The 26,938-nt window shown below is 46.1% G+C and overlaps 3 protein-coding genes across 5 annotated transcripts; all 3 read left to right on the forward strand.

Moving 5' to 3' along the window:
- The first annotated feature begins 205 nt into the window (after positions 1 to 205).
- si:dkeyp-69b9.6 (zinc finger protein 865) lies at positions 206 to 8,853 on the forward strand. Of its 3 annotated transcripts, none has more exons than XM_061289874.1 (4): positions 206 to 666; positions 1,049 to 1,180; positions 2,651 to 3,286; positions 5,393 to 8,853. In XM_061289874.1, the coding sequence occupies exons 3-4, from the start codon at positions 3,073 to 3,075 to the stop codon at positions 7,732 to 7,734; spliced, it is 2,556 nt and encodes an 851-aa protein (XP_061145858.1). In that variant the 5' UTR covers positions 206 to 666; positions 1,049 to 1,180; positions 2,651 to 3,072; the 3' UTR covers positions 7,735 to 8,853. The 3 variants fall into 3 exon arrangements, with proteins under 3 accessions (XP_061145858.1, XP_061145857.1, XP_061145855.1); XM_061289873.1 differs by having other exon boundaries at positions 1,049 to 1,165; XM_061289871.1 differs by lacking the exons at positions 206 to 666; positions 1,049 to 1,180; positions 2,651 to 3,286 and having other exon boundaries at positions 3,293 to 6,430; positions 6,507 to 6,733.
- A 1,583-nt stretch (positions 8,854 to 10,436) lies between these two features.
- Positions 10,437 to 17,822, forward strand: dbpb (D site albumin promoter binding protein b). The gene is made up of 5 exons (XM_061290022.1): positions 10,437 to 11,100; positions 11,217 to 11,544; positions 12,662 to 13,126; positions 15,444 to 15,709; positions 15,798 to 17,822. The coding sequence occupies exons 2-5, from the start codon at positions 11,355 to 11,357 to the stop codon at positions 16,011 to 16,013; spliced, it is 1,137 nt and encodes a 378-aa protein (XP_061146006.1). The 5' UTR covers positions 10,437 to 11,100; positions 11,217 to 11,354; the 3' UTR covers positions 16,014 to 17,822.
- A 1,064-nt stretch (positions 17,823 to 18,886) lies between these two features.
- On the forward strand, positions 18,887 to 26,529 carry ntd5 (ntl-dependent gene 5). Its single transcript, XM_061290007.1, has 8 exons — positions 18,887 to 19,047; positions 20,204 to 20,338; positions 20,619 to 20,810; positions 23,544 to 23,670; positions 24,720 to 24,796; positions 25,209 to 25,391; positions 25,522 to 25,719; positions 25,820 to 26,529. Exons 1-8 carry the CDS (start codon positions 18,936 to 18,938, stop codon positions 25,906 to 25,908), a joined length of 1,113 nt encoding a protein of 370 aa, XP_061145991.1. The 5' UTR covers positions 18,887 to 18,935; the 3' UTR covers positions 25,909 to 26,529.
- Positions 26,530 to 26,938: the final 409 nt, after the last annotated feature.

A 26,938-nucleotide genomic window follows, 5' to 3' on the forward strand; every position in this document is an offset into this window, starting at 1 on the left:
CCTGGGGATCAATAAATATTCAATAAATATTCAATCAATCAATTGAGGATGGGGGCAACTACATTTTTTTTCTTTTTTAAATCAGAGAAGGGAGTGTTTTGTACACACAGAGTTGCCTTGCAACTACTGGAGTGTGCAAGTAATTTGTGCAAGAATGCTGTAAAAAAAAAAAAAAAGAAGAAGAAAAAAGCAGCGCTTTCCTAGTATGTCAGGAAAAGAGCTAAGAGTTCATCATCTAGCCTCGCTGGCTCTACCCGGAAACATTAGAAGGGCCGGAAAGGACCGATGTTTGGGGAGCACACGTCACTCACTTTTTTTTAACCCCAAAAATAATTAGCGCCCACCACCATTGCAACATTTTCTTCCGGCTAATAGTGTCACTCAGCCCCTTCCGTGCTCCCCGTCGAGGTTTAAGTGGGATGCGGAAGGACTACGGCGTTATCCGTCGGCGATTGTTATTCGTGCGGTGGGAGACAGGCGAGCAGGCGGCCGGACTCGCTTTAGCCATTTGGGTCGGCGTTGCTGAAAATGGCTCCGGCTAAACACTGGAAACCGTACGCAGCAATGGAAGTCAGCGCTAGCTGCTAGTTTGTAGCTAATAGCTAGCTCGGCTCGAAGAAGAAGGCGTGACAGGCCGCATCTGTCTTCTGCGCTCTCCACGCCCAAGTAAACATATTTTATGTCCAAATATGTTACTTTGAATGGGGAAAAAGCTAGCGTCAGCATTTTAAGTTTAGCTTGCATATGTTTTATACCGATGTTTGGGCGACGGCTAACGTTGTTAGCATGATGCAGACCCTTTCCTCCCTAGACGGAGATAAAGCAGCTCCGCTATCGGGCTAGATTAAATGATTAAACCGGGGTGAATCATAGAGTTTGGATATTTTGGCTACTTCCCCACTACTTTTTTAAATACTGTTTATCAACTTGCATTCCCCGAGTTGCACTGTTGTTAGTTTGCGTGTTTTAACCCGCCTCCAATGTTTACACTGCGCAGCGAGGGTGATGCTAATGTGTGCGCTTCTTTTCTTTGCCTCTCCTCCTGCAGGATTGATGCTTTGCCCGAAAATGCGAATCGGCCCAAACTGCGATAAAATAACTCCCTCGTTCATCACTCGGGGGATCGTGTTGTGCCAAAGATCCTTAGGATCAATAGGAGGAAACGGTAAGAAGTGAAGAGGTGAGGAAAAAAAAAAGACGCGACGTCCAATGTGAGACATTGGAGTGCAGCCAGATTGCTTGTTTACACGTGATTATAAATGCAAAAGAATTGAAACAAATTTGCATTGATTTGACCATGACTTTATTTAAAGCTTGCCACATCCTTTAACCAGTTAAATTCTCCATTTGCAACTTTATTAAAGCAAACAGCTGCATTGCTTTGTTTACATTTGTATTGAGGTGATCTTAATCTGTGAAGGAAATTAAAACAGCACAGCAGAAATATTTACACATGTACATTCGTATTAATAATGAGCAAGCAACTAATAAGGTGAATTGCATATGAATAAGATTGAGTAGGCATTAAAATTCATACAAACAAAATAAACTTGAGCAAGCATATTGATTTTGTAACACTAAAAAATACTTGAAAGGAAAGATGACAAATGCATTCAAGTTTATGTTGACACTAATATCTAGACAGACAGCGCACATTTAAAGTGACTCAAGTAAATGAAAATGATTTGCTGGCATTTTGACCGACATTTAACGATGATGCAATGAATCACTCAAGTGTTTCACCAGTAAACGATAAACCTGATCATTGTGCTCTCCTTGAATTTTCATAATAGATTTAAATGTCACTTTTGTCTTCTGTGCACGCAATCACTGTACAGTAATAAAATGATGAAGGCGATAAAGGTTGGTATTAAGGTAATCCCCATGCTTTTGCTCTTCTCACTGTAGTAAATCACTGTCGACGACTGCCATTGTTATCGTTTAGAAAGGTAACAAAGGTAGAAAGATGGAGCACAAAGGTCAACCTTTGATAACAGTGTAGGTTTTATATTTAGATTATGTTCATTGTATATAAAAAGTCCACACACAACTAAACAGATGTGCGGTTTGAAGAAAAAAATTTTTGATCAAGATGACTTATTGAAAGAAAAAAAATACTACCATTAATTTGACCTATAACCTGTACAGCGTAATTGAATAATAAAAAAAATCTTCATGAGAGGGGCGGTGAAATGTAACAATGGGAATAATGGGGTTTTAAAATTGTGCACACCCTCGCATTTGTACAGGGTGTGTAGACTTTTTCTATTCATTGTATATACACCTAGCGACCCCAACAACGACACACAGTCTCAACCGTTTTGAACGTTTGAAAATTTATTTAGCATCATTGTGCCGCAATCCAGCAGGACCACTTCAGGGTAAGTTGTTATAAAGTCTCAAATCTTCATTATGATTACTTATCTGAAGTGGCTAAACAAGTATTTTTGCCCCACATGATGTTTTCTATGAAAGCTTTTCTTAGTATGAATTGCACTGTTGATACTGTGTTGACCTAAGTTTGAATTGGGGAACAAAAACATACCCGAACAAACAGCTTGCTCAAATTAGCCTTATTAAAATGTCAGTGGGTGATGGAAGAAATGACTTCTGTGACATGTATTTTTCTTTAACTTTGTGTTTTTTTCAGCGTCAGGGTCTTCTTGGCTGAACACAGATGAGGAGTCTTGCTTAGATCAAGGAAAATGTCAATGCAGTAACTCGCAAAGGAATCAAGAGGAAGTCTATTGAACTGCTTGGCTAAAAGTTATTCGAAGCAATTTTGAAATTAGACGGAACACCTTTTTTTATGCTTTTGAGCTGCTCCGCTGCTTCGGGAAGTAAATTTTAAGCAGTGGATGATCGCGAGTACCAACAGCTGTTTTTGTACATATAAGAAAACTTTTAACTGACATTCAAGCGTTTCTGGAAAAAAAGAAAAAAACATTTTCGCCGAAGTGTCTTTAGGCTTTTTTTTTTTTTGTATTTGACTCCTCTTGTTTTGGGACTCTTGTTGCTCCTCCTAGCACTGGAGGTTTGTCCTTGCACCCCCCATGTACATGTGAGTGGGAAATGTTCCAGTTTGGAAAATACAATTTGGACATTATAGAGATGTTAAGTGGGCACCAGGCCCACCAGTTCAAAGGCCTTGGGTTAGACCGACAACTGCAGCATCAGCAGCAAGTGCAACTCCACCAGCACCAACTCCAGCAGCAGCAGCAGCAAGCCGAGTCGTCTGGAGCTCTTCTGTCTGGACTTGGCTTGGGCCCCCTGCAGGGGTCAAGAGGTAACGCCTTTTCTGATTCTGCCTCAATTTTTGGCAAGATGAGTGCCCCTCCTCCCCCACCTTTACAACAGCAGCCTTCCTCGTCTCAGAGCTCTCGTTCAAAGTCAAGCAAGATGAGCAGCAACAGCAGCTCAAGCCATTCTTCGAGCTACCCACAGTTCCTGCGCTCTTTCCACCCGACTGAGGCAGCACTAGCGCAGGAGCAGTTGCACCCAGGTGTAGGCCGCTTTGAGCACTTTGCCGGAGGAAGTAGCAGTAGTGTGAGTGCTGGGGGATTAGGAGGATTAGTAACATCCGCACCTCCACCCCCACCTCCTCTGCATCCCGGCCTCTCTGTCCCCCAAGCCTCATCCGGCCCCTCTTCGTCCTCCCCTTCCCCTTCAACCTCTGTGGCCACCTCTAACAACCTCGCTAGCAGCAGTGCAGTCAGTTCTCTGGGACACCAGTTGGTTGGGGCCCAGTCTGATGCACGGAGCCTTCACCAACAGTTTAGTTGCATGCTCGCCGCTAATCAGTATTTCCTCTCCGGGGTGCCTGCTAATGCTAGTTTAGAGCAGTTTCTCGTTCAACAGGGTAGCCATAACCACTTGGGGATCGGTTTAGGTCAGAGCGGTGGGGAGCCGAGTACTAGCCTTGCTCCGCCCCCTGCGCTTCATTCCTCTCACTCGCATAGCCACTCCGCTTCTCAATCACAGCAGGCTCCGCAGCAGCCGCCCCAGCAGCAACAGCTTGCGCCTCACACCCTATCTCATCCTCACTCCCATTCTCATCCTCACCACCCGCTCCACCCTGGGTCCCAGCCCTCATCGCTGGGCGGCTTTGACTTTCAAGGCATCCCCGTCCTCTCGTCAAATCAAATAGCCTCGCTGATGCAGCAGGAAGCGGGTTTGCCGCTTCCTCTGCCACTTCATTTATCCTTGTCTAAGGATGACGCGAAAGCGGAAAGCGCAGGTAACGGAACAGGCGGCGGCGGCAGTAGCAGTAGTAGCGGCAGCACCAGTAGCAGTAGGAGGAAGAAAGCGATGGCTGGCTATCTGCCCCAGAGAAAATCTGAAAGCACTAGCAACGGTCCCAGCGGCCACAGTAATCCTAGCACGGGTAGTAGCAACGGCGCACTTAGTCATAGTCAGCCCCCAGCTTTAATTGGAAGTGGGGTGGGCTTGCCAAATATGGGCGGAGACCCGTCATCCCTGCTTGCCTCATCTTCATCCTCATCAGTAGTTTCTTCTTCTTCTTCCTCTGCTCCCTCTTCCTCCGCTGCCTCAGTGCTGGTTACTAACGAGTCTCACCTTTCTAAATCGGATAACTTGAGCTCAATGCAAGCTAACGCCACCGAATCTGACACCGAGTCAATTTATAGCTGTGGCGAGTGTGGCAAAAGCTTCCCTCACCTTTCGAGCCTTCGCAGGCATATGCGTATGCATGAGCCAACCGCAGCTGGCACTAGCAAATCGACCACTACTGGCCCAAATCCCATTCACATTAAAAGTCAGTCAGACCCGAGCCTCCCCCATTCGACCCAAGAAACTCCTCAGCCCATGTCCAATTGTTGCCCTAGCCCAGACAAAATATTTCACTGCCCCGATTGTGGCAAAGGCTTTAAGAAAAAAGGTCACCTCCTGCAACACGGTGTCCTACACTCTTCAGCCCGCCCATATGGCTGCTCCACCTGCTCTCGGGCTTTTAATCGTAGAGAGTCACTGACACGGCATGAGAAGATACATGAGGAAAAGCCATTCCGATGTCCTGCCTGTGGTCGTGCCTTCCGTGAGAGCACCTCTCTACTCAACCACGCTGCCTCAGGCACCTGCGGCAAGCCAGGTAGGGGACCCAAACAACGAGGCAGCAAGACAGGAAGCGACGGTGAGGACAGAATAGCGGGAGGGAGCGGAGGAGGTAACGGAGGAGGGGGAACTTATCCGAGCAATAGGGGGGTCATTTATGGGAAAAGTGAGGAGAAGGAGGGTATAATCATTGTTGGGGAAGGAGAGCAAAAATCAGGGTTAGGATGTGATCTGTTTCAGTCTGCAAGGGGAGGGAATTCAAATGACAGGGACAGAACCGATGGTAAATACCCCACTGACTACTCTCGGAATCGTTACACAGGCTACCATGAAGACCACCGTTCTCAAGGTAATCCATCTCCGTGCTACTCTGGTGCCTCCCCCTGTGGAAGCGGGATGGCCGGCCCAGCTCTGAGAAAGGCGCCCCTGGCCCCAACCCTGCACCCGCACTCTCAGAGTCACAACCAGCACCATCATCCGCAGCAACAGCCCCACCTGCCCCTCTCCTCGCTACTGGATGACTCGGAGGATGATGTCACTAGCTCCGTCAATAATGCCATCTCTGCCATCACCGCGGCAACCGGAAATAGAGATGACAGGGGAGACATCATAGGAGGTCTCCTCGGCGGTCTTGGTCTAGGCCCCCTGGGTTCACCGTCAACATCGAGCATGGATAAGAATTTCCGAGGCGGCGGGAACCAAGAGGCGTTGAGCAACAATTCGCAGAATCCCGCCGCAAAGCCCAAGCGTCCCCGCAAACCCAGAGCCAAGAAAGATCCGGCAGCTGACGGGCAGCCCCCGAAGCGTAGGCAGTACACTCCCAGAATGGGAACCAGCGGGCTCCCACGCACTCACCTCTGCAGTGTCTGCGGCAAGGGTTTCGCACGCCGCGAGACTCTACGCCGGCACGACCGCATACATACCGGCGAGAAGCCTCATCACTGCACTGTTTGTGGAAAGTATTTCAGGGAGGCTTTCCACCTGAGCAAGCACCAAACGGTTCACTCTGGGGCTAAGAATTACAAATGCGGCATTTGTGGGAAGGAGTTTGGCTACTCCCAGAGTCTCAGGAGGCACAGCAAGCTCCACCAGAAAGGGGAGATGGAAGAAGTGCCAACGACACCAGCGCCAGAGAATATGAACAGCTTTAATCCCAACCCCCAGTGCAGCGTGACCCAAGACGGCAACCAGAACCAAGTACCGAGCACCTCCTCCTATTACTCCTACCCTCAAGATGTCAAGCCTCAAGATACCCAGCCGCATCCGCAGCCCCCGCCTCGTCTTTACACCTGCGCTATCTGCTGGAAGTCGTTCCGCCACCACTTCCATCTGACCGCCCATCACCAGACGGTTCACGAAGGTGGGGGTGAAAAGCATTTCTGTTGCGAGGTGTGCGGAAAAGCCTTTGCTTACTCCAACAGCCTTACCCGACACAGGCAGTCCCAGCACGGGATCACCCGCGGCGAACCGTCCAACCCCCAAGAAGGCAGCAGCGGCTCTGCAGACAACAGGGGAGGGAGCGACGTGAACCAGTCGACGTCGGAGAGCGAGGCCGCCACCAACACCCTGCTGCAGATGGCCCCGGCCGCCGACAACCACGGGGCTCCAAGTCTTAACGTTGTCGCTCACGGCCACCAACAGGCGCCGCCGCAACCGCCGGCCGGTTATTCTCCCCTTTTTTACGACGCCACGGCGGCCCAGTCTTCAGCCTCCGGCGCCCCGTCTTACTCGCAGCCTCTGCCCCCCAATTCTACCATCATGCCGCCCCACCACCCGCACTCCCCGGCCGGGGTGAAAGGAGAGCACATTTATCCGGCTGGATCCCGCAGCCGTACTCTACACACCACGGCCCCGTTCCAGCCCCTCACGGAACTGCCCTCCACCGAACATCACCATCTACATCATCATCATCATCACCCCCACCACCACCATCATCCTCATCATCAGTCAGGTGCCCAGCCCCAACACCACCTCGACTGCAGCAACCAGTTGCCGCACGATGAGATCAGACGACACAAGAAGAAAAAAAAAAAGTCCGATAAGAGAGATTGGCAGGAAAATAAATATGAATCCCAAGACTTAGTCAGATTTGACGGGAGCCACAAGAAGAGAAAGATAAGTTGTACAGTACGAGGGCAGTCAAAGAAAAAACAAGGCTCTCTTCGCTTGACAATTAGGCGGGGTGAAGGATCCGGTGGCGGTGGGTATAAACTTGTCAACACCGGGGGCGTGAAAGTTCAGATCCTGTCATCCTTAAAAGTTCCCGTGAAGCGTTTTGGCTGTCCTATATGTCCCAGTTCTGTGTTTTCCCGCAAAGCGGGGCTGCTAGTCCACATGGCAATTAGACACCCACAAAAAGCCAAACCCACACGAGAGCGACTTCAGTGCTGCGTATGTGGGAAGCAGTCTCAGAGGCCCCTGGCAGCTTTTGTCCATCGGGCTTTTCATCGCGCCAGAGGGACCTTCTCCTGCCAGTACTGCGCCGCTCGCTTCTGGAACGCTATCCTGCTCCAAAGGCACAAGGGTTCCTGCAGCCGCACGGCTAAAAGAGCGCGGCAGGCTGATTCTAAAAAGCCGACGCTACTAAAGAGACCAGCAGAAAGACCCACCCGAGATGGTCAGGGCGACGTGCCCTACCATCTACTGGGATCATACCGATACTGAGCATCCCCGTACCGGATGTGACGACACGATGACAATAAAGGGACTGGTCGATTTTAGACTGCTGAGTTTAGGACTGAGTGTGGTAACAACTACTGTAAAACATCACCTGAAATGCTTCCAGATTCTTTTGGAATGTCTTTCAAAAAAAAATGTGACTGTTTCCATAGGATCACTAACCCCCTTAAGTGCATTGACACTATGCTTGGCAGACACTGTGCAGTCACTAGGCAAGTTTAGCTAACGTTCCCTGCACATGTATCGCTCCTCATATTCTAACTAGCATCCTCGCTACACACCTTTTTGCTGTATGATAAACCGTGACTCTGCTGTGTACTTTGTATGGTCCATGTAGCACCTCTGAGGATTTTGTTTTTAACATGTAAAGTGATTTTATTAGGAGTAGGGACTTTGGGATTACGACAACATTTGTTGATAGTTTGTCAGTGCATGTTTGTTCTCCGGTCAAGTTTATTCCTGAGGTGATATGTGATGGCTTCTTCAAGTATATCCCACAAGTTTGTAGTTGTTAATTTGATTTGAGGGGTTACTCCTATACGCCCGAGTGATTGTAATCACCTATAGATAAAAACAAGTGAATGGTTATTAGTCTAAAGGGCCTCACTCCTGCCAAAATGAAGAAACTTACAAAAAGCCTTGCTTTTTATGTTGGCTTCATTGAGTTGAAAAGTTTCCTAGCTTTTATACCAAGGGATAGAACACAAGGTAAACATGTGAACTATAACGCCTTTGTCTCATGTTATTTGTATGCTCTTTTTAGCAGTAATTATTTCTACAGTGCTTCACTTTATGTTTAAGACAAGGACCTATTCTCCAAGCAAATGTACTATTCCATGTATTTATGTATGTAACTGTCTTCATACCAATCTTAGACTGAACCTCAAACTTTTAGTGTGTGCTGAGTCGCAATCATAATCTTACTGTAATGTTGTTTTTTTGTTTTCTTCTAAAGAAGTTTCCTCACATATGAAATGTCCATGCCTGTTTCACACCTTTTTTTCTTCTAAAGAAAAAAAATATAGTTTTAGTAGATTTCTATCACTTTATTTACTGAAAAGCCAGTAGTTGATTATATTTGAAATGAATAAACCTTGAGTGTAATCATTGTTTTTTTTCTTTTTTGTTGAAAATTATGCAGAAAAAAAAAAACCAATCCAGGAATATACGGTAAGCAAATACACTTCATGATACCAGGTTTTATGAACATTGATGTATTTTTTTTTTTTTACTATTCCTGGAATTCAGATGTACTGTGTGACAGAATGCATTTTTGGCAGTATTACAAAAGCTTCTGTTTATTACTTCAGTTTATGGAATGCACACTAGTATACAGACTACATTTCTCCTAAATCCACTTAGGCATTGTAACTCCACTAGGTGTCAGTAAAGCACACAGGACTACGGTTCCCAAGCTCCAGTGTGGCTTTTCCATCTTGGTCACATGGACTGTACTATGATAAGGGATAATGCTTTGTTGTTGTGAGATCTGCCTATGTTTTTCATCTTTACATTGAATAGAGGGCCGCCGCCCATTATTGTAACAGATAATTTGGTGTGTCTAGGGAAATTAATCTGAGTTCACATTATTGGTATGAAGGTTGACTATTCAACACCAGTGACATTAAGTCACTGAGAGAGCAATTAAATAGAGGGCAATTAAATAGGCTTCGTTTTGGCAAGAGGTACTTAGTATAACCTGTGTATCTGCTTTTTTTCAAGCGTTTTTGTTCAGCTGTGCGCTTAAAATAGCTTGGGTGACAGAAACATTTAGACCTAAACTCAGGTCAAGTTGATGACGCGTCCAAGTTTAATTTTCAAGTCTTGATGTGATTGGCTTCTAAATCAATCCTTAAGTTAAATTTAATAAACAGAGCTGTCCTGAAACAGAGGCGAACTAACTGTTCGACTTCTAAATCAAGCCAGAATCTATTTCTAATCGAAGCCCTCCTGTACTGGTTCACATCGTGGTCAAATGTAAGGAGTAAGTCACGTGTGTGCTCACGCTTGTAAATGATTCTCCCGCCAACGGTGTCTCAGAGCCCTGTCAACTGTTTACTTGTCAACTCGAGCACATCCGTCTGTGGGCCGTGCAGGGTTGGATTCCTGTGGCGAGCTGTTTTGCATGTGCTCGGGTACAGTGGAGCAAGCTGGGCCGCCCTCGTGCCGTTTTTTCCTCCTTCCAACTCGATCTCACGCGGCACTAGCATGCACGGAGGGAATCCGAGTGGGCGGGACAGGCCGACCTACTTCTGGCCAATGGGGGAGCTCGGATACGACTAGCTCTCAGCCAATCAGAGCGAGAGCCGCTAGCGGACAAGCTTGTCTCCGCGTGCCCCGTACACGTGAGCCGTGGCGCCATTGTACAGTACACCGGGAGACAACGTGAAGAAAGAGAATCTGCACACTCACGCCTTCATTGGATTACTACTGAGGAGGGAACTCTAAAACACACCATAACGTAAACACGCAGACAATATACAAATGTATAGATGAGTTGACAAGTGGTGAGTTGACAAGTCGTCCTCTTGACGCCCCTTAATGGGCTGTCCACGGTCACATTAGCGCTTATGCTAACTAGCAGTGTTATTTCTGCGCAGTAAACAAACAAGCACAAGTGACAGCAGCCCCTTCTTCTCGATGTGTGGCACGAGGGTGGGCGTGGCTCATAAATAATGGCACAAGCTCTGATGGGATCAGCGGAGAGTTTTGGCCAACCCTCTCTGGGCTTATTCCGCGACGTTTGACGTCACGTGAGCCGCCCGTGTCCGTTCCATCTGAGCTGGAAGACTAGGACGACGGCTTCACACACACACACACAAACAGAACACAACACACACTGCTGTGCCCGTGACTGGAGCCATCGGATGCAAATGAGAAAGAGTACAGACAGAGAAGGAGGAAACGACCCCCCCGACACCCACTCCCACCACCACTCGGTCCCTCCTCCCACTTCCACGCGACGGACAAGTGAGCGCGAGCCCAGAGAGGAGAAACATCAACTTGTCATTTGAACGCCAACGACACTCGTCGATTTCTCATCTTTTTTTTTTCTCCCTCCACATCGGTCCACACTTTCTTTTGGAGACTTTTCAACAAGATTGATCGCTTTATTTCGAATCAAGAACTGGATATCATTTTCCATTAATGCTCGCAATTTGACGTTTTGCATTGTTTTTTCACCCTTACACCACGTAATGTGGTGAGATTTTCCACTCAGCTGATCCTCCCACACTGCACTGAGAACAACTTGGATATCCCCCCACCTCCGAGGAGTGCAATGGAATACTTGGAGGCAAACATTTTTGCAAGGAAATAAAAGGGAGGCTGCTTGTCATTTCATCTAAAAAGGTAATAACCGCTGCATGTGCTGTTAATACTACGCTCTTTATAATTCTGTAATGTGGCAGGACTATAAACAATAACCCCCCCTTCTCTGCTCCCCCCCCCCTCCCTTGCATGCACAGTCATCCAAACTCGTATTGGTACCTCCTGTGGTCATCTACCCTAGCCCCTCCCAAGTACCCCCCCACCCACCTCCACCTCACAGGTGTTTCTTCGTGACTCCTCAAACCCCCCCCAGCACCCCACCTGTCTGGCCCAGGATGTCCAGGCAGCTCACACAGCTCCCCACTCCGGACCTGCCCGCAGGCGCTAGCCCACAGTTTGGGAGTTGTACCCAGCCGGCGGTTTCCCTCACCGGGGGGCACCTCAACTCCATGACGGGTCTCAAATCCCTCCTGCAACATCCCATGAAGGGGGACCAGCGCTTGAGAAGCCCTTGTGATCTCAAAGGTGGGCTTTTGTTTATGTTGTGCACCATGTGACCCCGCCTCCCACCAACACGTCACACTTCCACCTGATGCTGTGCTTTCAGTACAAATATGCAATCATAATTCATGATCAATGTCCCACCACATATTTTAATCCTCCCTCCCTTGGATTACAATCACTTGGTAATCAGTATCCAGATTACGACGTGCGTTTAATGTCAAGGCTCACGTGCATTCCGATCTCCCGCCATAGTGAGATAAACTCAGGAGATTGCGGACTACATCTATGACGCGATAACTAACTGCTCCTGGCTCTCGTATTAATACTGCGATTCTGTTGCCATCTGCTCCATCTGTGAGTTGTGTGCATACGAAGGAGTTTGTGTGGAAGCGAGAGACTCTTAGAATTAGGTGGGCTGGAGAAGGCACGTTTCCACGGAGCGGTGTGGTTCACTCCGATTTAGTACATCATGGTTCGATCCAGAACGGTAAAACACGATCTGTTGGCCAGTCACACACTACGTTAGTACATCTTTCAAAACGAACCATACCATTCTGAACCATACTCTACCGATTGGTGGATATTTAAAAACAAGTATAAAAAATACGTATAACGTAGAACCGAACCAACTAAATGCTGGGCATGGTAACTATTACCTTTACAGCTCTGCCAAAAGCGACTGTTAGCTTAGCATCTTTGACAACGAAACCCACCAAACCATTCTGAACCAAACTCCGCTTCATGGTGGAAATGGACCTTAAGTCTCTGTATTTGTTCCTCAAAATACAATTTAAAAGATATCAAAAGGCTAACTGTTGGACTTCAAGGTGACTGTTAACAGCGTTTGGCAATGGGAACATTCCGTACCAAAGTGAACCAAAGCAAAGCTACTTGGTGGAATAAGTCTTTATTTCAATGGCTGCAATTACAGTTACAGTCTGCACGAATAGGGGGACTGTACCAAAGTTCAAGGGTGTTTCTAAGCTGTAAGCACCAATGGTTTTATGGCACCGCCCAACGGTACAAATGGTTGACGGAAGCTTAAAAGGCAAAATGCTCCATCTCGAATTATTTTATTTTATTTTTTCGGGATTTACATTATCGGATAATAATTATGCGCTCCCCTGTGTATTATTAGACAAAGAACGATCAATGGACATGGATGAAGACTCTATGGGAGTGTGCTCCATGAGGAACACGTCTGGAATAGGCAACGGCGGCAGTGGCGGCAGTACCGGATGCAATGGCGGAAGTACAGGCGGCAACGGAGGGGGCAATTTCAACCAGTTCCTCGGCCCTCTCTTGTGGGATCGCACCCTCCCAGCGGACGGTGGCCTCTTCCAACTGCAGTACATGGACTTGGAGGAATTTCTGACCGAAAACGGAATGGGCAGTATGCACAGCAACAACAGCTCCAGTTCGGCCCAGATCCCCTCTCAGAGCTCCCAGTCGGCTGTGCCCAACCAGAGCTCCCAGTGCCTACCGCCCCCATCCCCGCCTGGCTCTTCATCGCCGTCGCCCTCGTCTTCGTCCTCGCCGTCCCTGATCGGTTTGGAGGTGGCGCAGCCGCAGAGCCTCACCGGAGGAAACGACTGCCTTCACGGTGAGTTCACTGACACGACCGGAGAACGCGGGGACGCTCGTTGCTGACAAACTGTCGCTTGAAATTGGGGATCTGGCAGTTCACTTGAAATGCGGTGGAGGTTGTCATGCGTGTAATGTTCCCACAGGCTAGTGAGAAATTTATTTTAGAAGCTACAATGATGACAAAGCACTTTTCTCTCCTCTGGAATCAAAGTGAAGGCTTGAGATACTGTCACGGGGCTTTGTGACATCGTAGAAATTGACTTGAGGGTTGAAATAATTCCCCCCCAGGGTTCAAATCCAATCCCTTCAGCTCAGACGGGCCGAGATATGTGGCATCGGAGGGACGAAAACACACCACGAGATAAATTTTATGAGTCAGCTTCAGTAGTTTGCATGTGATCAATGTTCCTCAGCGTCAGAACACGATCAGCGTTCAACCTGACCGGGCCAATTATTAATATTCGCCGGCATGGCGGGCGAGGGAGGTCAAAAGCGTCTCTGCAAACGAGACAGCTAGAGCGGGAGAGAGGCGCGTGGAGTGTTTATGATTGCGTGTCTTTAAATCTCCCCTCACTTCACACGCCACGGCCATGTGCACGCGTCGCTACACGTGCCCAGGCTGCCTGAGTCTGCTGGAGTGAGAGAACTAGAGGCGGGCCGGTACACATGGGGGAGGAGCCCGCACAGGGGGTGGGGATGAGGCGCTGGGCTACAGGAAGACGGCTGCTGCTGCTGCTGCTCGAAACTCAGTCCGAGCAGATATCCGCACACTATTGTCAATCACTACTTTAAACATATCTTCATTTTTGCCAGTTGTTAAAATCAATATTTCATTCTTCTCCATTATCATGAACTTTCTTCTGTGATTGGTTGGGAGAATTCACATGCCTTGTCCATGGGGGCTGCGCGGCGTCCATTTTGTCACCTTCCCAAATACGCTTCCCAGAGAGAGGCGATTGAGCTAACGTCAAACGGAGCGATGAATTCTCACAGAAGAACGCTTAGCGAACCCGTTCCCTTTGAGGGCAAATCGACTCATTGGAGCATGAATCGGTACTGGAGGAGTTCCAGCTGGGAAAGATGTTACGGTTTGGAGGCCCGGGAATTGAGCCTGCACATTCCAGCAGAACCCTCAGGCAGCAGGTGGCTGAACCGCCTGCTGCCTGCTGGCAAGTGCAGGCCGAAAAAGAAAAAAACAATTGGAATTCAAAACAATTAAGGCGTGATGAGAACTAAGATTGTCGTGAGCACTCGGTTGCGGCAAAGTGTTGCTTTTAACATAATTTGATCATTTCCCCCCCCCTTCCCTTTATTCCAAAACAATTTGATTTATTTTTTCCCTTCCCTTTATTCAAAAACAATTTGATATTTTGTTTCCCTTCCCTTTATTCAAAAACATGGATGTCTGCATTGCTTGGACATATGGCCATCTCATTCCCCCTCTATCAATACCACAGCAATTGCATCGCAGCTCTGCCTCGCTAAGATCGATTCTCGGGCCCTATTTTGGACCCGCTGTCCTCAACAAATGCCCTCCACGGCAGTTTGAGTGAGTGGCTGCCTTGTGCTGAACGTAGATCACACCCTCAAGCCGGTTAAGTTAAAAAAAAAAAAGAAAACAAAACTCGTGGGGCCCACTTCATTCAACTGCTTTCACGGGTAGGGTTCTCGTGTTACATAATATTTTCCACGTTTAGATCCTGCTGTTCTGACAATAGTTTGATTGATCAAAGTAGTAGTAGTAGTAGTAGTAGTAAGACGTAATACAATAGATTATTCGTGTTCCAGAGGGCTTCTGGATGGTATGCATTTAAGGCGGCTGGAATGACGTTTATAACATGTAGAAAGTAGCTCTCTAGCACACCCTGGTGGCTACTTCTATCAAATACTGCGTGTGTGTCCTAATCTTAACTAGCTAGTCAAAGCACTTTTTACGCAAGAAAAATTGTACTACCAAGACTACGTACAATTTTGATAATATTAATAATAGTAATAATAATAATACATTGGTACTTATGCTCTCAAGTGGAAGAGCATTGACTCGTTCCGCTTGCCGCTACGTCGCTGCCACAGAATGAATGAAGATACGTTCAACATTTTTGTAGCCGATATCTAATCCGATAGATGACCGGGTATAATGAATTAATTCATAAAATATAAATAAAAAATATCTTTGTCAATTTATCTGTGCCTTGTAATGCGCTAATATATCAATAAAAAAATCATCCCGAAAACAAAATCACCTGATTTTTGCTGATTTAAATTTTCTCTTAGGTACATCAACTGGATTTCAGTAGCTAATAGAACTGACGTTTGGCCTTTTGTCTTCACAGGGAGCCAGACGAGTATGAACGAATCGTGCGAGTCGCCATCCTCTTTGTCCTCCTCGCCGTCGTCCTCGTGCCCGCCGTTGCTGACGCCCACGAGCGCTGGGCCGGATGCAGTAGGAATCTTCGATATGGATCCGTCAGATGTCGTTTTGTCCAACGGCCCAGGCCAGCAGAACTTTGACCCCAGGCAGACTTTCAGCGAAGAGGAACTGAAACCGCAGCCCATGGTGAAGAAGGCACGCAAGATCCTGGTGCCTGATAACATGAAGGTGAGCAGTCTGTCTGTCCGTCCATCTATCTATTTATCTGTCTGTCTGTATCTAACGATTGCATCTTTTTGTATGGTGGTCTTCTCAGGACGAGAAATACTGGAGCAGGAGATACAAGAACAACGAAGCGGCAAAGCGCTCGCGGGACGCGCGGCGCCTCAAGGAGAACCAAATTTCGGTGCGCGCCGCCTACCTGGAACGAGAGAACGCCGCCCTACGGCAGGAAGTGGCCGAGATGCGCAAGGAACTGGGCCGCTGCCGTAACATCCTGAGCAAATATGAGAACCGTCTGGCCGACCAGTGATGCGGCAAGAAGAGGAAGACGCAGAGTGAAATAAGTTGGATTCCTTTGTGAGACTTTGAAATTTTGGATTTTGGTGGGATGACAGGGATGGACATCTGGAATCGCGACGATGACGACGACGACGATGATGATTTTGAATGTATGAGGAGGAGGAAGGCGTGCGTTCCGCAGCTCAGGTGTTATGTTTTTGTTGAGCTCTTAAACGTGACAGAGGGAGAGAATAATTTAACAGATGTGACTTTTAAGGGTTTTGCTATCGGAGAATTGTATATTTTTATAATACTTCAGAAAACAATTAGAAGGAGAGTAGAAATTTGGAGAATAATTTTGTATATTTTCTACATGACTAGAGACGGGAGAACGCTATCTTACCTAACGGGGTCAGCCATGGATGGGTGTTTTTTTTTTTTTGGACTCCTTGATTAACGTCAGGATGCTGCGGCGAGGGCGAGGATCCGTGTAACAATTGTACTATAGAGAGCCTAAATGATCTTCATGTCGTATAGTTCAACATTTTTGTGGATTTTACTTATGCAAGCAACGCAAGCACTTATGTTTTTTTTTGTTTTTTTATTTACCCTCCTTGTGTCCCCACCCCATCCTCTTTATATTTTGGACAGCCAAGACATCTTCCAAAAAAAAGTTGAATAGACAATTGTCTGTAATTATAATCTCCTTAACGACCCAGGCTAATTCTGTCCGACTTGTGAAAGTCGTCGTGATGCTGCTTCTACTTTTACTCCTTTCATTCCTTTTTTTTTTTTTTATGATAAGGTTTCCCCTTTATTTCTTTACCTCAACGCTCCTGGAAGTGAACACTAAAACTTTTAACTTTTTTTCCTTTGAAAGCTTCGTTATCCTTACATAGGGAAAGTAAATAATGAGTGCAGGATTTTAACCCAGCCAATCAGCAAACATAAGTCATTCAAAAAGAGAAATATGACAATTTTTTGTCATTCTAACTATTTTTACAGCTCAGACTATTTTTAAAAAGGCATTTCTAATGAGAAACATTTTTGCTATCTTCACGGATGGCTTTTCGGGAGTCGAAATTGTCGCTCGGTGTTATTGGAAGGGTCTTTGCTATTTTATGCATATTTCTTCCTGAAGCTATGTCTCAGATTTCAAGCCAAGATTGCTTTCCTAATTCTTGTTTTGATTTCCCCTCCTTGACTTTGTACTGCATCTATTAAGCTCTCTGTACCAACAACATGTTCAGCGCGACAACTCGAGAGTGTGATTGTAATCCCTGTCATGATAATCACCATTACTGCTATTATTCTTCTTGTTATGATTATTATGAGGATGATCCCTGTTATTGTTGTTCTTCTGTATTAACGACTGTTTTTCTTCCTTTGGATGAAAGTGATGCACCTTGATACCCCCGTCCCCTCCCAAAAATAGAAAGACTGAGCTTCTCATTCTTTGGTATTCTTCAACGTGGCCCACAGACACTACTGCTTGAACGGAGCCCACCATTGTGTCCCCTCACTTCAAGAAACTTGCCTTTCTTTCCAGGATGAGCTCGAGCTCCTCACGAACCCGGTGGACTATGCACGCCATCGTCCTTTGGTTGCTTTTTTTTCAGCCTTTCTCACCTACGTCAAGTGATTGTTTGCGCTCTCCCAACAGGACTGTTCTTGAGATCCTTACAGATGTCTTTTATCAATCTTTAGAGTTACTCTAATGGAACTACACACCCCTCATCCTGTGACATCAGCGGGCTACGACCCACTATGTGCTGGTTCTTTGGATGTAGTTGAGATTTCCCCAGAATTACACCAATAAAAGCTTATTCTCATTCACCAACTCTTTGGTATGTGTTGTGTCAACTTTGCAGTTATTTTCATGTCTAATTTTTTTTATTTAAACGGTTTTACTTTAGTTAGAATCTGCCGTCGCAATGTGGCAAAAGGTATAATCTGGTTATTTTTGTTTATGTTGTTGTAAATAGTCAAAAATTCTACCTTTGGCCACAATGTGACGCAGGATTGTAGTTAAGGCAAGCCATTTTAACTTCAAACTTTTTTTTGTACGTAGAAGTTGGAAGTTTACAATCCAACCGAAACAAACAGTGGTCGCCATTCTCTTAGTTTATGCTTTGGATCACAAGATGCTTATTCCCTTTTCCATATTTTTATCTCGTCGACCCTGGTTTCACCTCTTTAAAGAATGCGATTCCACAACAAGTTTTCTGGCAAAGTCAAACCTCGCAGTTGTGTGAGTGTGTGTGTGTGTGTGTGTGTGTGTGTGTGTGTGTGTGTGTGTGTGTGTGTGTGTGTGTGTGTGTGTGTGTGTGTGTGTGTGTGTGTGTGTGTGAACGGTTCCATTAGTTTACACTTGGTTGATTCCCCTCCCCTCCTTTTTTTTGACATTGATAAACAAATGCTACAGTAGCAGACAAAGCAGGAAGTATAGCAACATACACACGGTTCTTAATATGTGAAAAACTAGTTATATTATTAAAGTTCGCCACTTTCTTCTTCTATTCTTGTTATCTGCACGCAAGTGTATCTCCACGCGATACCTATACTGCCCCCAAGAGGCCAACGCGTGCACTGCGGGAACATCAGGGTCTTCTGTTGCATGTTTTTGTGCCTTACATTTTTTTCGCAGTTTTTACTTGTAGCAATTTGTATAGTTTTGAAATCAGTGGATGTCAGATGTTGTACTTTGAAATAGCTTTGATTTTTTAACAAAATACCACTTGTATCCGCCGTCTTTCCCGAAATGGGTGAAAGGTCTTTCCGACAGGAATTTGTGCTTCCTCTCCTCATTACTGCAGACCAGATGTGTTGCAATCTCTCCCTCCCTTCCAAAAGCTCCCTCCTTTTCTTTTTGATGACCCCTATCCTCCCTCCCCTCCCACTCTCCTGCACCCCAGAAGCCCTCCCTTGTTCCCTCCAAAGGCCGAGTGTGGGCATGTCTCACCCTCAGATGGTCGCAGGTCTAGCTTCAAGGATGGACTGTCCACTGCTGCTCCTTTTCCTCTTGTGCGCTCTGACTGCATGCGTGACCCCGCAGCCCATTGCAGGTACAGTAAGCCATGCAGCATATGCCAAAAGAAATTTATATGGGGGTGACTATTTAAAAGTTAAATAACACAAAATGTTCATGGTTTCTTTCGAAGCTAATTTTGATTGCACTCTACTGTTAAGATCATTTTCAATCTAATGGGAAATAGTAAACAAAGTTATTGTACAATGTTTATATAAAGCATGCTCAATTTGCCTTGTATTTGTGAGGTCAAAACATGAATTACACTCAGTGTCATGCACACATACAATTTGTTTGCTGTACATTGTGTCTCCGTGACGCATGTATCATGTGATTGTGGTGCATGTCTGTTTTGGTTTAGGAGGGGAAAAAAAGTCATTCCACGTGTTGCATATACACACACATGTGTTCATTTTTGGACAGTGGTCCCATGCGGGCTGTCTTCTCCTTTTCTGCCCTCTTCCTCCTCCCGTGTTGTGTTGGAAGGAAGGTTGGCATGCAACTAAAAAGAAGGATTTGGCTGTGGGGCATGTGGTATGATGGATTATAAAAAGCAAAGAAAAAAGAAGGAATATGAATATGGACAGCCTTTGAAAATAAGTGCTTAAGGCAACTAAAATTTGTGATGCTGCCAGAGATATATAGTATATATATTTTGAAGTATCGAATAATTATGAAGGATGCCAATACCAGCTCCTGATACTTAAAACTAAATCTGACATGATTTATTATGTTAAAATAAAGATGATTAATTATTAAATTATTATTCAATTATTTAAGCCATTAAAACAAAAATATGTGCACGTTCATTTAAAATGAATCAATTCAATTATTCAATTAAATAAATGAAAATAAATAACAAATGTATTAAAATCCACCAATTTGTGAAAAAAAGACAGGAAATGAATTAAACAAGTACGACTTAACACTTGATGATGAGAATCCTCGGTGGGTCCGAGGCCACACTTTGCCCACCCCTGATCTAAACACACAAACACAGACCTGGGTGGCAAACATTTGTTCGGCCCACCCACGCTTGAGTCAAACAACACAGAGCGAAACAGGCCTGTGCATGGCTCTTGAGGGTGTTTGCTGTTTTTACAAGGGGTGGGGGGCATTAGTGGCAAGACAAAAGGCCACATGCCAGAAAATGTAACTGCGTGTGTGTGTGTACGCGTGTGTGTGCTCAACAGAGTCATGCCCGAAGAGACTCGTGGGAGACGAACGAAAGAGGACATGTCCCCGTCCGTGCAAAGCCGACCAAGACTGCGGCAGCAAGCGGCAGTGCCTGTGCGATGGACAATGTGGGCTCAGCTGTGTAGCTCCAGGTAGCTTCGTGTGTGTGTTTGTTTGTGTGTGTGTGTGTGTTCAAGCCCAGTTGTCATTGTGTTCACTCAGCTGTGTCAACACACTTGTCGACTTGTATCAAAATAATGACAAAAGAAAACTGTGGCAAAGGAAAGGATTAGTGTGTGATCCAGAGCATACCACATCGGAGGCAGTGTCATTGTAATCTCATGGAAATTTATTTTAGCTTATAAATGTTGGGTAAATCAGTGTGTTTGGATTGCTGACCCCCACCCATGGTGTTGTGCCCCCCCACCCCAGGTCGCACTTGTCCATGGCCGCTGCCCCCCCGAGAAGACGCCACGGCTCGCCTGCTCTCCCCAACGCACTCCTTCTCCGCCCTGCTGGAAGTCCGATGCAAGCCGGGCTTCGCCTTACCCAGCGGCCTGGATGCCACAATCCGCCGTTGTCAAGGAGACCGTCAGTGGAGCGGAGACGAGCCCATCTGCACAGGTGGGTGAAGATTTGCATCCGGTTCACCCTGTGTGGCGCTTAGGTAAGGGGGGAGGGCAGGAAAAATGTGAAACTGCTGCCTACCTAACAATTTCAATTTCTCAAGCAGTAGTCAACCAGAACCATAATTAAGGCTTCTTTAAATAATAAACACGTAAAGTAAAAATTAAAAGGGATCTGCAGCCTTTGCCTTGTTCCAGACAGACAGCTAACCCTTAGTAAGTTATTTATTTTATAATTTTGTCATGATTTTACAGCCACTCACATTTTTTGTCTTTTCGAGCAGCCGCTCGCATGTATTCAAAGATCGAAGGTAGCTCTTGTGTTATGTCGGTGAGAGACAAGAACGAAGGCCGTTGTGTTTGACTGGCCTCGTCGTCGCCATAGCGACCACAGCTGGGCTGCTGGAAAAATATTTTTCAGTCAGCCTTAGCACCTTGTAAATATAAACATTGCACAACCTAATAATGAGCCGTGACCCAAGCGTGATTTTATTTGAAAGGGATTTTTGCTCACTTTCGAATGACACCATGATTACGTAACATTTTTTGTTATTTGTGTTGTTTGCACACTGCTCCGATACTGTCGCCTTGAATGAACATTCTTCAAACTACGCAAGCCGTGTAATTATATCGACTTCACAAATCAAGTCGCACGTATTCACTCACAGCGTAAACGCCTTCGAAACACACTTTATTTCTTTTCTGCCGCCTTGAAGACACGCACCCTCTCAGATCTTTTCATCGGAAGGCCGTGAAATGTGAAATGAGGATACCATTGTCGGCTGTGTGTGTGGTGTTGAGTAGCCGTGCTGCCGAGAGACGGCCAGAAGGTAGGTGGGTTCTCAAACGTGTGAGAGCGCCGCTTTTGCAAGCGAGCATGTGCGCCTGCGCGCGTGTTGTAGCTCCTTCATGCCCGCTGAGAGGATGTGGGCGGCCAATCCCTGTCAAAGTGGCACGCAGAGAGATGCGAGTGTAGATGTGTGTGTGCGTCGTGGAGAGGGGCTTCATTTTTATGTGCGTGTTTGTTCGTGTGCGTGTGGGCGGCCCATCACAGTCCACAGAGTCTAAAGAGAAAAAGAAAGAGAGAGCGAGAGAGAGAGAGCCGTGCCGGTCATGCCGCTTGAGGCCTTTCTCTTCCCCGCTCTCCTCTCATCTTTTTCTCCCTCTCATCCTCTTCCATGCGAGAGGTCTCGCTCGACAATGGCAGCCAAAAGCAGTGTTCAGGCGATGGGTAGGGGGGTGTAGAATTTGGCAAAAATACCTTTTTATGAACAGCGGTAGGAACTAACTATAGATATTTGAGGTGTGAGGTTATCATCTTTACAATTCTGGATATTGCCAGAATTAAGATGGGATGGAGAATGAATAGCTAATGTCACTTCCTCGTGAATATGCAAAAACGGTAGCGTACATGCCAGAACCTCCGCCTGTCAATCTTCTTTTTGTACTTCTGCCAGACCAAGAAACGCAAGATTTTGTTATCTCTGTATCAGTAAGTAACTAACCAACAGTTAGCTCACAAGCTAGCAAGCTAAATGGGCTACCGGGGCTCCATTGGACCTAAAACGGGATGCCAGCTCATCCCTTGGCTTCACTTCCTTGCTCAAGACTTTAAAGAATGATAATAATGATTTCAGTACCGTAATTTTCGGACTATAAGTCCCACCGGAGTATAAGTCGCACCAGCCATAAAATGCCCAAAAAAGTGAAAAAAAAACCATATATATGTATATAAGTCGCTCCTGAGTATAAGTCGCCCCCCCACCCAAACTATTAAAAAAAACGCGACTTATAGTCCGAAAATTACGGTAAATACCTTCAAATATGTATTTAGAAACAGGGTCTCTAAAAGAATTGTTTCATGGCAAATGCTTTGTCTTGTGCCAGCCTTCAAAAACAGTCTAATTAGCATTTAGCATCCTTTTGCTACTTATGTCACAATGTTAGCAAAGGATTTTTTTTTTTTTGATAGCTTAAAATTAACGCCAACACTGTATAGGCTAGTTCTTAACAATATAACATTTTTCCCCTACCTGTCCAAGTGCTGCTTGTTGTGAACTGAGGTGAGTTATTTTCAAATGGTACTTGAACTTTTTTTCCCCACAAGTACCTGTACATCTACTTAAATACATCATGTCAATACTGAAGCCACCTCTGACTATATAATGTGCTTTATTCTCAGTGCATTGATGGTTGAGACATAATGTAGCTCCCCAAAAAAAAAAAAAAAAAAAGCTCAGATTATACACCTGCTTCATTGCACTTTGGTGCTGCAGCATGTGTGGGAGGCAGTGAGAGTGAACGAAGCTCCAAGCTCTCATCTGCAGCCAACCACCCTCACCCATAGGTGCCTTTACATTCTTCCAGCGAAAGACGGCCCCCCTCGGGCCAGCCCGGCGTTTGATGGCGACCCCCCCTGAGCAACCTGCGCAGGCTCCAGATATTTTTATTTTCACTCTAAACTTTTTCGCAAGCTGTTATACACCGACAGAGAAAGAGCTTTAATGTGTTACCTAAGAAGGACGATGACAGCTTATATACAAAAATTATTTCATCATTTAAGAAAAAAAAATATATTAAAGGATAGCTAAGAATCTAGTGTAGGTATAACCGCAATAGTAACAGTTAGATGAGTCCCATTGTGACAGTTTAAATGACAAGTCATCATTATTATCCATTTTCTCTCAGTCTTAAACAAGTGCATTGATGGCCGTGCTTGTGTTTCTTCCAGAATCTGCACTCCCTGAACCCACCATATCCTCTCCAACGTGCCTCCTTCCCCAGGAGGTGACGAGCGCCTTCGCCATCGAGGGCACTGCCGCGGTGGGGGCGGCCATCCGCTACAGCTGCCTGTCAGGGTGAGTGAGCTCAGGTGGAAGGAGGATAGATGGATGGGGGGTTGGGGGGGAGGTCAGGCTGTGAGTGTGTGTAGGCTGCAGCTGCATGTGAACCTGAAGTGGTATGGAGGTGGATGTGGAGGAAGTGACAGAGCGCGAAGAAGCAGAAGATGAAGGAGGCATGAGGTGTTTGAGAGCGAGGGGGTTGACGGCTGATGAATGGCAGTAATGCGGCTGAGCGGTGGTGGGGGGCTTATCTGAACCAGCCCAAGGCATTAGCGAAATGAGCACCTGCGACCCCACCGTATAACTTTTCCTTCATGTCGTCTTGCTCAATGCTAACACGTAAGGTGATTTACTAGTTCAGATCTGAAACAGATTATTAAATATTCACGGGCAGATATTTTTTATCCTCTGCAAAGAACCAGTCATATGACCGGCTCCATTTATGTATATCTGTATTATACTGCCCCCAGGTGGCCAAGGCGCCCACACCAAAAGGAGCAGCACAATGTCCACTCAGTTGAAGTAAAGGAAAAAACTCTGTTTCTGTTTTCACAGAGTACAATATTAGAATTATTTTATATACAAAAATATAACAAAAATGTTTGGGTTTCCCAAAGCATTCTATCCTCATTTAAATAATCGTTCTCTTGCCCCGATATGATACAAGATGGCGCTAAAGTACTAACTTTACATTAGACAGGCCTGAGCACAAAAACAGCAAAGGTAAAATTTTCAGTAAATAATTTTTGAAATTCCGCTCAGGGCCCCATGGCGGGCCAGCTGATTCTCTCCTTCAATTGAGCGAAACAGCTCATGATTACAGGCTCATGTTGAATGGACTCCCTTTCACATTGACTCATCCACAGCAGCAAGATGCTGAGTGGAGATATGAGCCAGACAGAAATGAAAGGGAGGTGGCGGAAAAGGAATCATTCACACCTTTTCCGCCCCCCCCCCCCCCTCATCAGCGTTTTTTTCCTTCCCTTTCATGCATCTTTCACCATCTATATTGTCACATGTCACTCACAAGCCATCTGCCCGCCGCTCTCTCTTTTCCCGCACAGGGCCGACATCGTGGGAAGCAGTGAGAATTACTGTCTGGAGAATCAAACCTGGCAGTATCCACACCCCATCTGTAAAAGTGAGTTATTCATTCCCATACCTGCTGTGTTCTTTTTTGCTTTCACCTTTACCCCCTCCTCCCCCCACCAACACAGACACACACTGGCCCGATGACATAGTGAGTCAATAATTAAGGCTCTTTATGTGGAAATTCAACATAATAGAAAGAGAAGCTTCCAAACATCACGCCTCCTCCAAGAGGTTTCACAGTGCTTTACTGCCCTCTAACGGTCGATTGTGATATTGCTCATTTTCAAAATATTGACTGAAATCTGATTGGACCAAAAAAAAATAAAAAATACATCCACGTACTGAAAATGAAGAATATAGACGATTTACAATGTTGATGTAATAACTATCGAACAGCAGTTGATAATGTTGCTGACTTTCCACTCCTAACTAGAAAAAAAATGTCTTTGTGCACGGGTCAGAGGTGTACTGTGAGCCTCCTCCCAAGGTGCTGCAGGGCTACGTGGTAGCCGTCCAGAAGACAGAATACGAGGTGGGCTTCGACATCCATTTTCTCTGTAAGAAGAACTTCCGCCTGGACGGACCCCAGAAGGTCACCTGTTTGTCTCATGGCAACTGGAGCGCAGCGCCCCCTTCCTGCAGAGGTGAGCCACGCTTCTGATGTGATGTACGGGCCACAGCATTAGGTACACCTACGAGGAGACTATAGTGTGGTGCCAAATTGGTATATCACAGCTATATTGCGTGCAAATGTTGACACAAAACTTTCCCTAGCTCGCTGCCTCATCCCTGCTGAGCGAAGCCGCGTGATGATTGACGGCGTGAAGCGTTGGCCTTTTGACATCACGGACGCGATGGTCCCTCACGGAGAGAACGTGACGTTCTTCTGCAAACACCCTCGCAAGCAGTGTGGCTTCGGCGCTGCGCAGACGTGCTTCGACGGCGAGCTGCAGCCACCCGCCTGCTACCTCGGTAGGCCGTCCACCTGCATCTCACGCGTTCGTGCTTCCTCTCACGTGGGATTCGCTCAAAGGCTGCTGCGGTAAGTTCTGATCCACTCTTTGATTTTCAGAGCCCACGTGGCTGCAGTATAAACTCTTCCCTCACCGGCTCGTCTCCGAGATCGAAGCATGCGCTGATGGCGACGTGGAGACCTTCTGACCTCAGTAGTGGCACACTGTAACGTTGGGAACGCCTTTTGTTGCTGCGGATCATTCTGCCCAATCTGTGCTTCCCGGTGCACGATTTTGAACCCTATTTTGACCATTTGCAATCCTCCATAGGGGAAGTTTGCAATAAACAAAAACCATTTTGTAATATTTGTTGAAACGGGTCTGTTTTGACAGTAGCACATGATAAATGTGAGTTGTGAGAAACTCAGCAGTGACAAATGACTGACACTTTAGAAGTCACGCCTTCTCTCTCTGATTGATTGTTTTTCCTCAGATGCACTACAGCCAGGCAAAAGTTGTTTTTTTTTACTTTTTTATGGTGTGCTAATGTCAAGTCATGACTGTTTTAGCAAATGTGACAACGTTTTTTTCCTACTGCAACTGTTTTAACCAATATGACAAAAAGTGTGTGTTTTTTAAATATACAGTAATGATCCTGCAATATATTGTAAATAGCAATCCTCGTGCCTCCTTGATCATGCATACCCCAGCGGACATATCTTTAGGTACACACAGATAACGAGACACTCCATAGCCCGGTCTAATACAAAAGTAGTGTTTTGTTTTTTTATTGATTGGAGTGATTTGAAATAAAGTCAACACAGACTAACACTGGCTCCAGACAATTTTTCGCTCAACTAAGATGTGCCTTTGTCTTTTTAGCATTAATATTGATTCCAAACTGTATACGTGGCACAGTTTCACTAATTTTGAAGTGGGATTGACACTTAGAAAATGCAAGGCCCACCTCTGACCAACGCTGCAGACATCATTACAGCCACACACCGCGACCGTGGCATCTGTAAAGCTGAAATATACAGTGCAGGGTGTCCCCCACCTCCTGCCCAAACTCAGGTGGGAAAAGCTCCAGGTCGGCCAAATGAGGGCAAGTGCTTTACAACCTTTGAATTTTGGTGCATGCGGAGTTTGTTTCCAACTCGCTTTTATTGCACTCCTTAAGTTCCCAAACTAATGCACGCATGTTTCATTCATGCAAACACAGTAGAGGAAGTACGCCT

Source organism: Syngnathus typhle, linkage group LG10 (assembly GCF_033458585.1).
Source record: "Syngnathus typhle isolate RoL2023-S1 ecotype Sweden linkage group LG10, RoL_Styp_1.0, whole genome shotgun sequence".
In the NCBI taxonomy this organism is placed as follows: Eukaryota; Metazoa; Chordata; class Actinopteri; order Syngnathiformes; family Syngnathidae; genus Syngnathus; species Syngnathus typhle.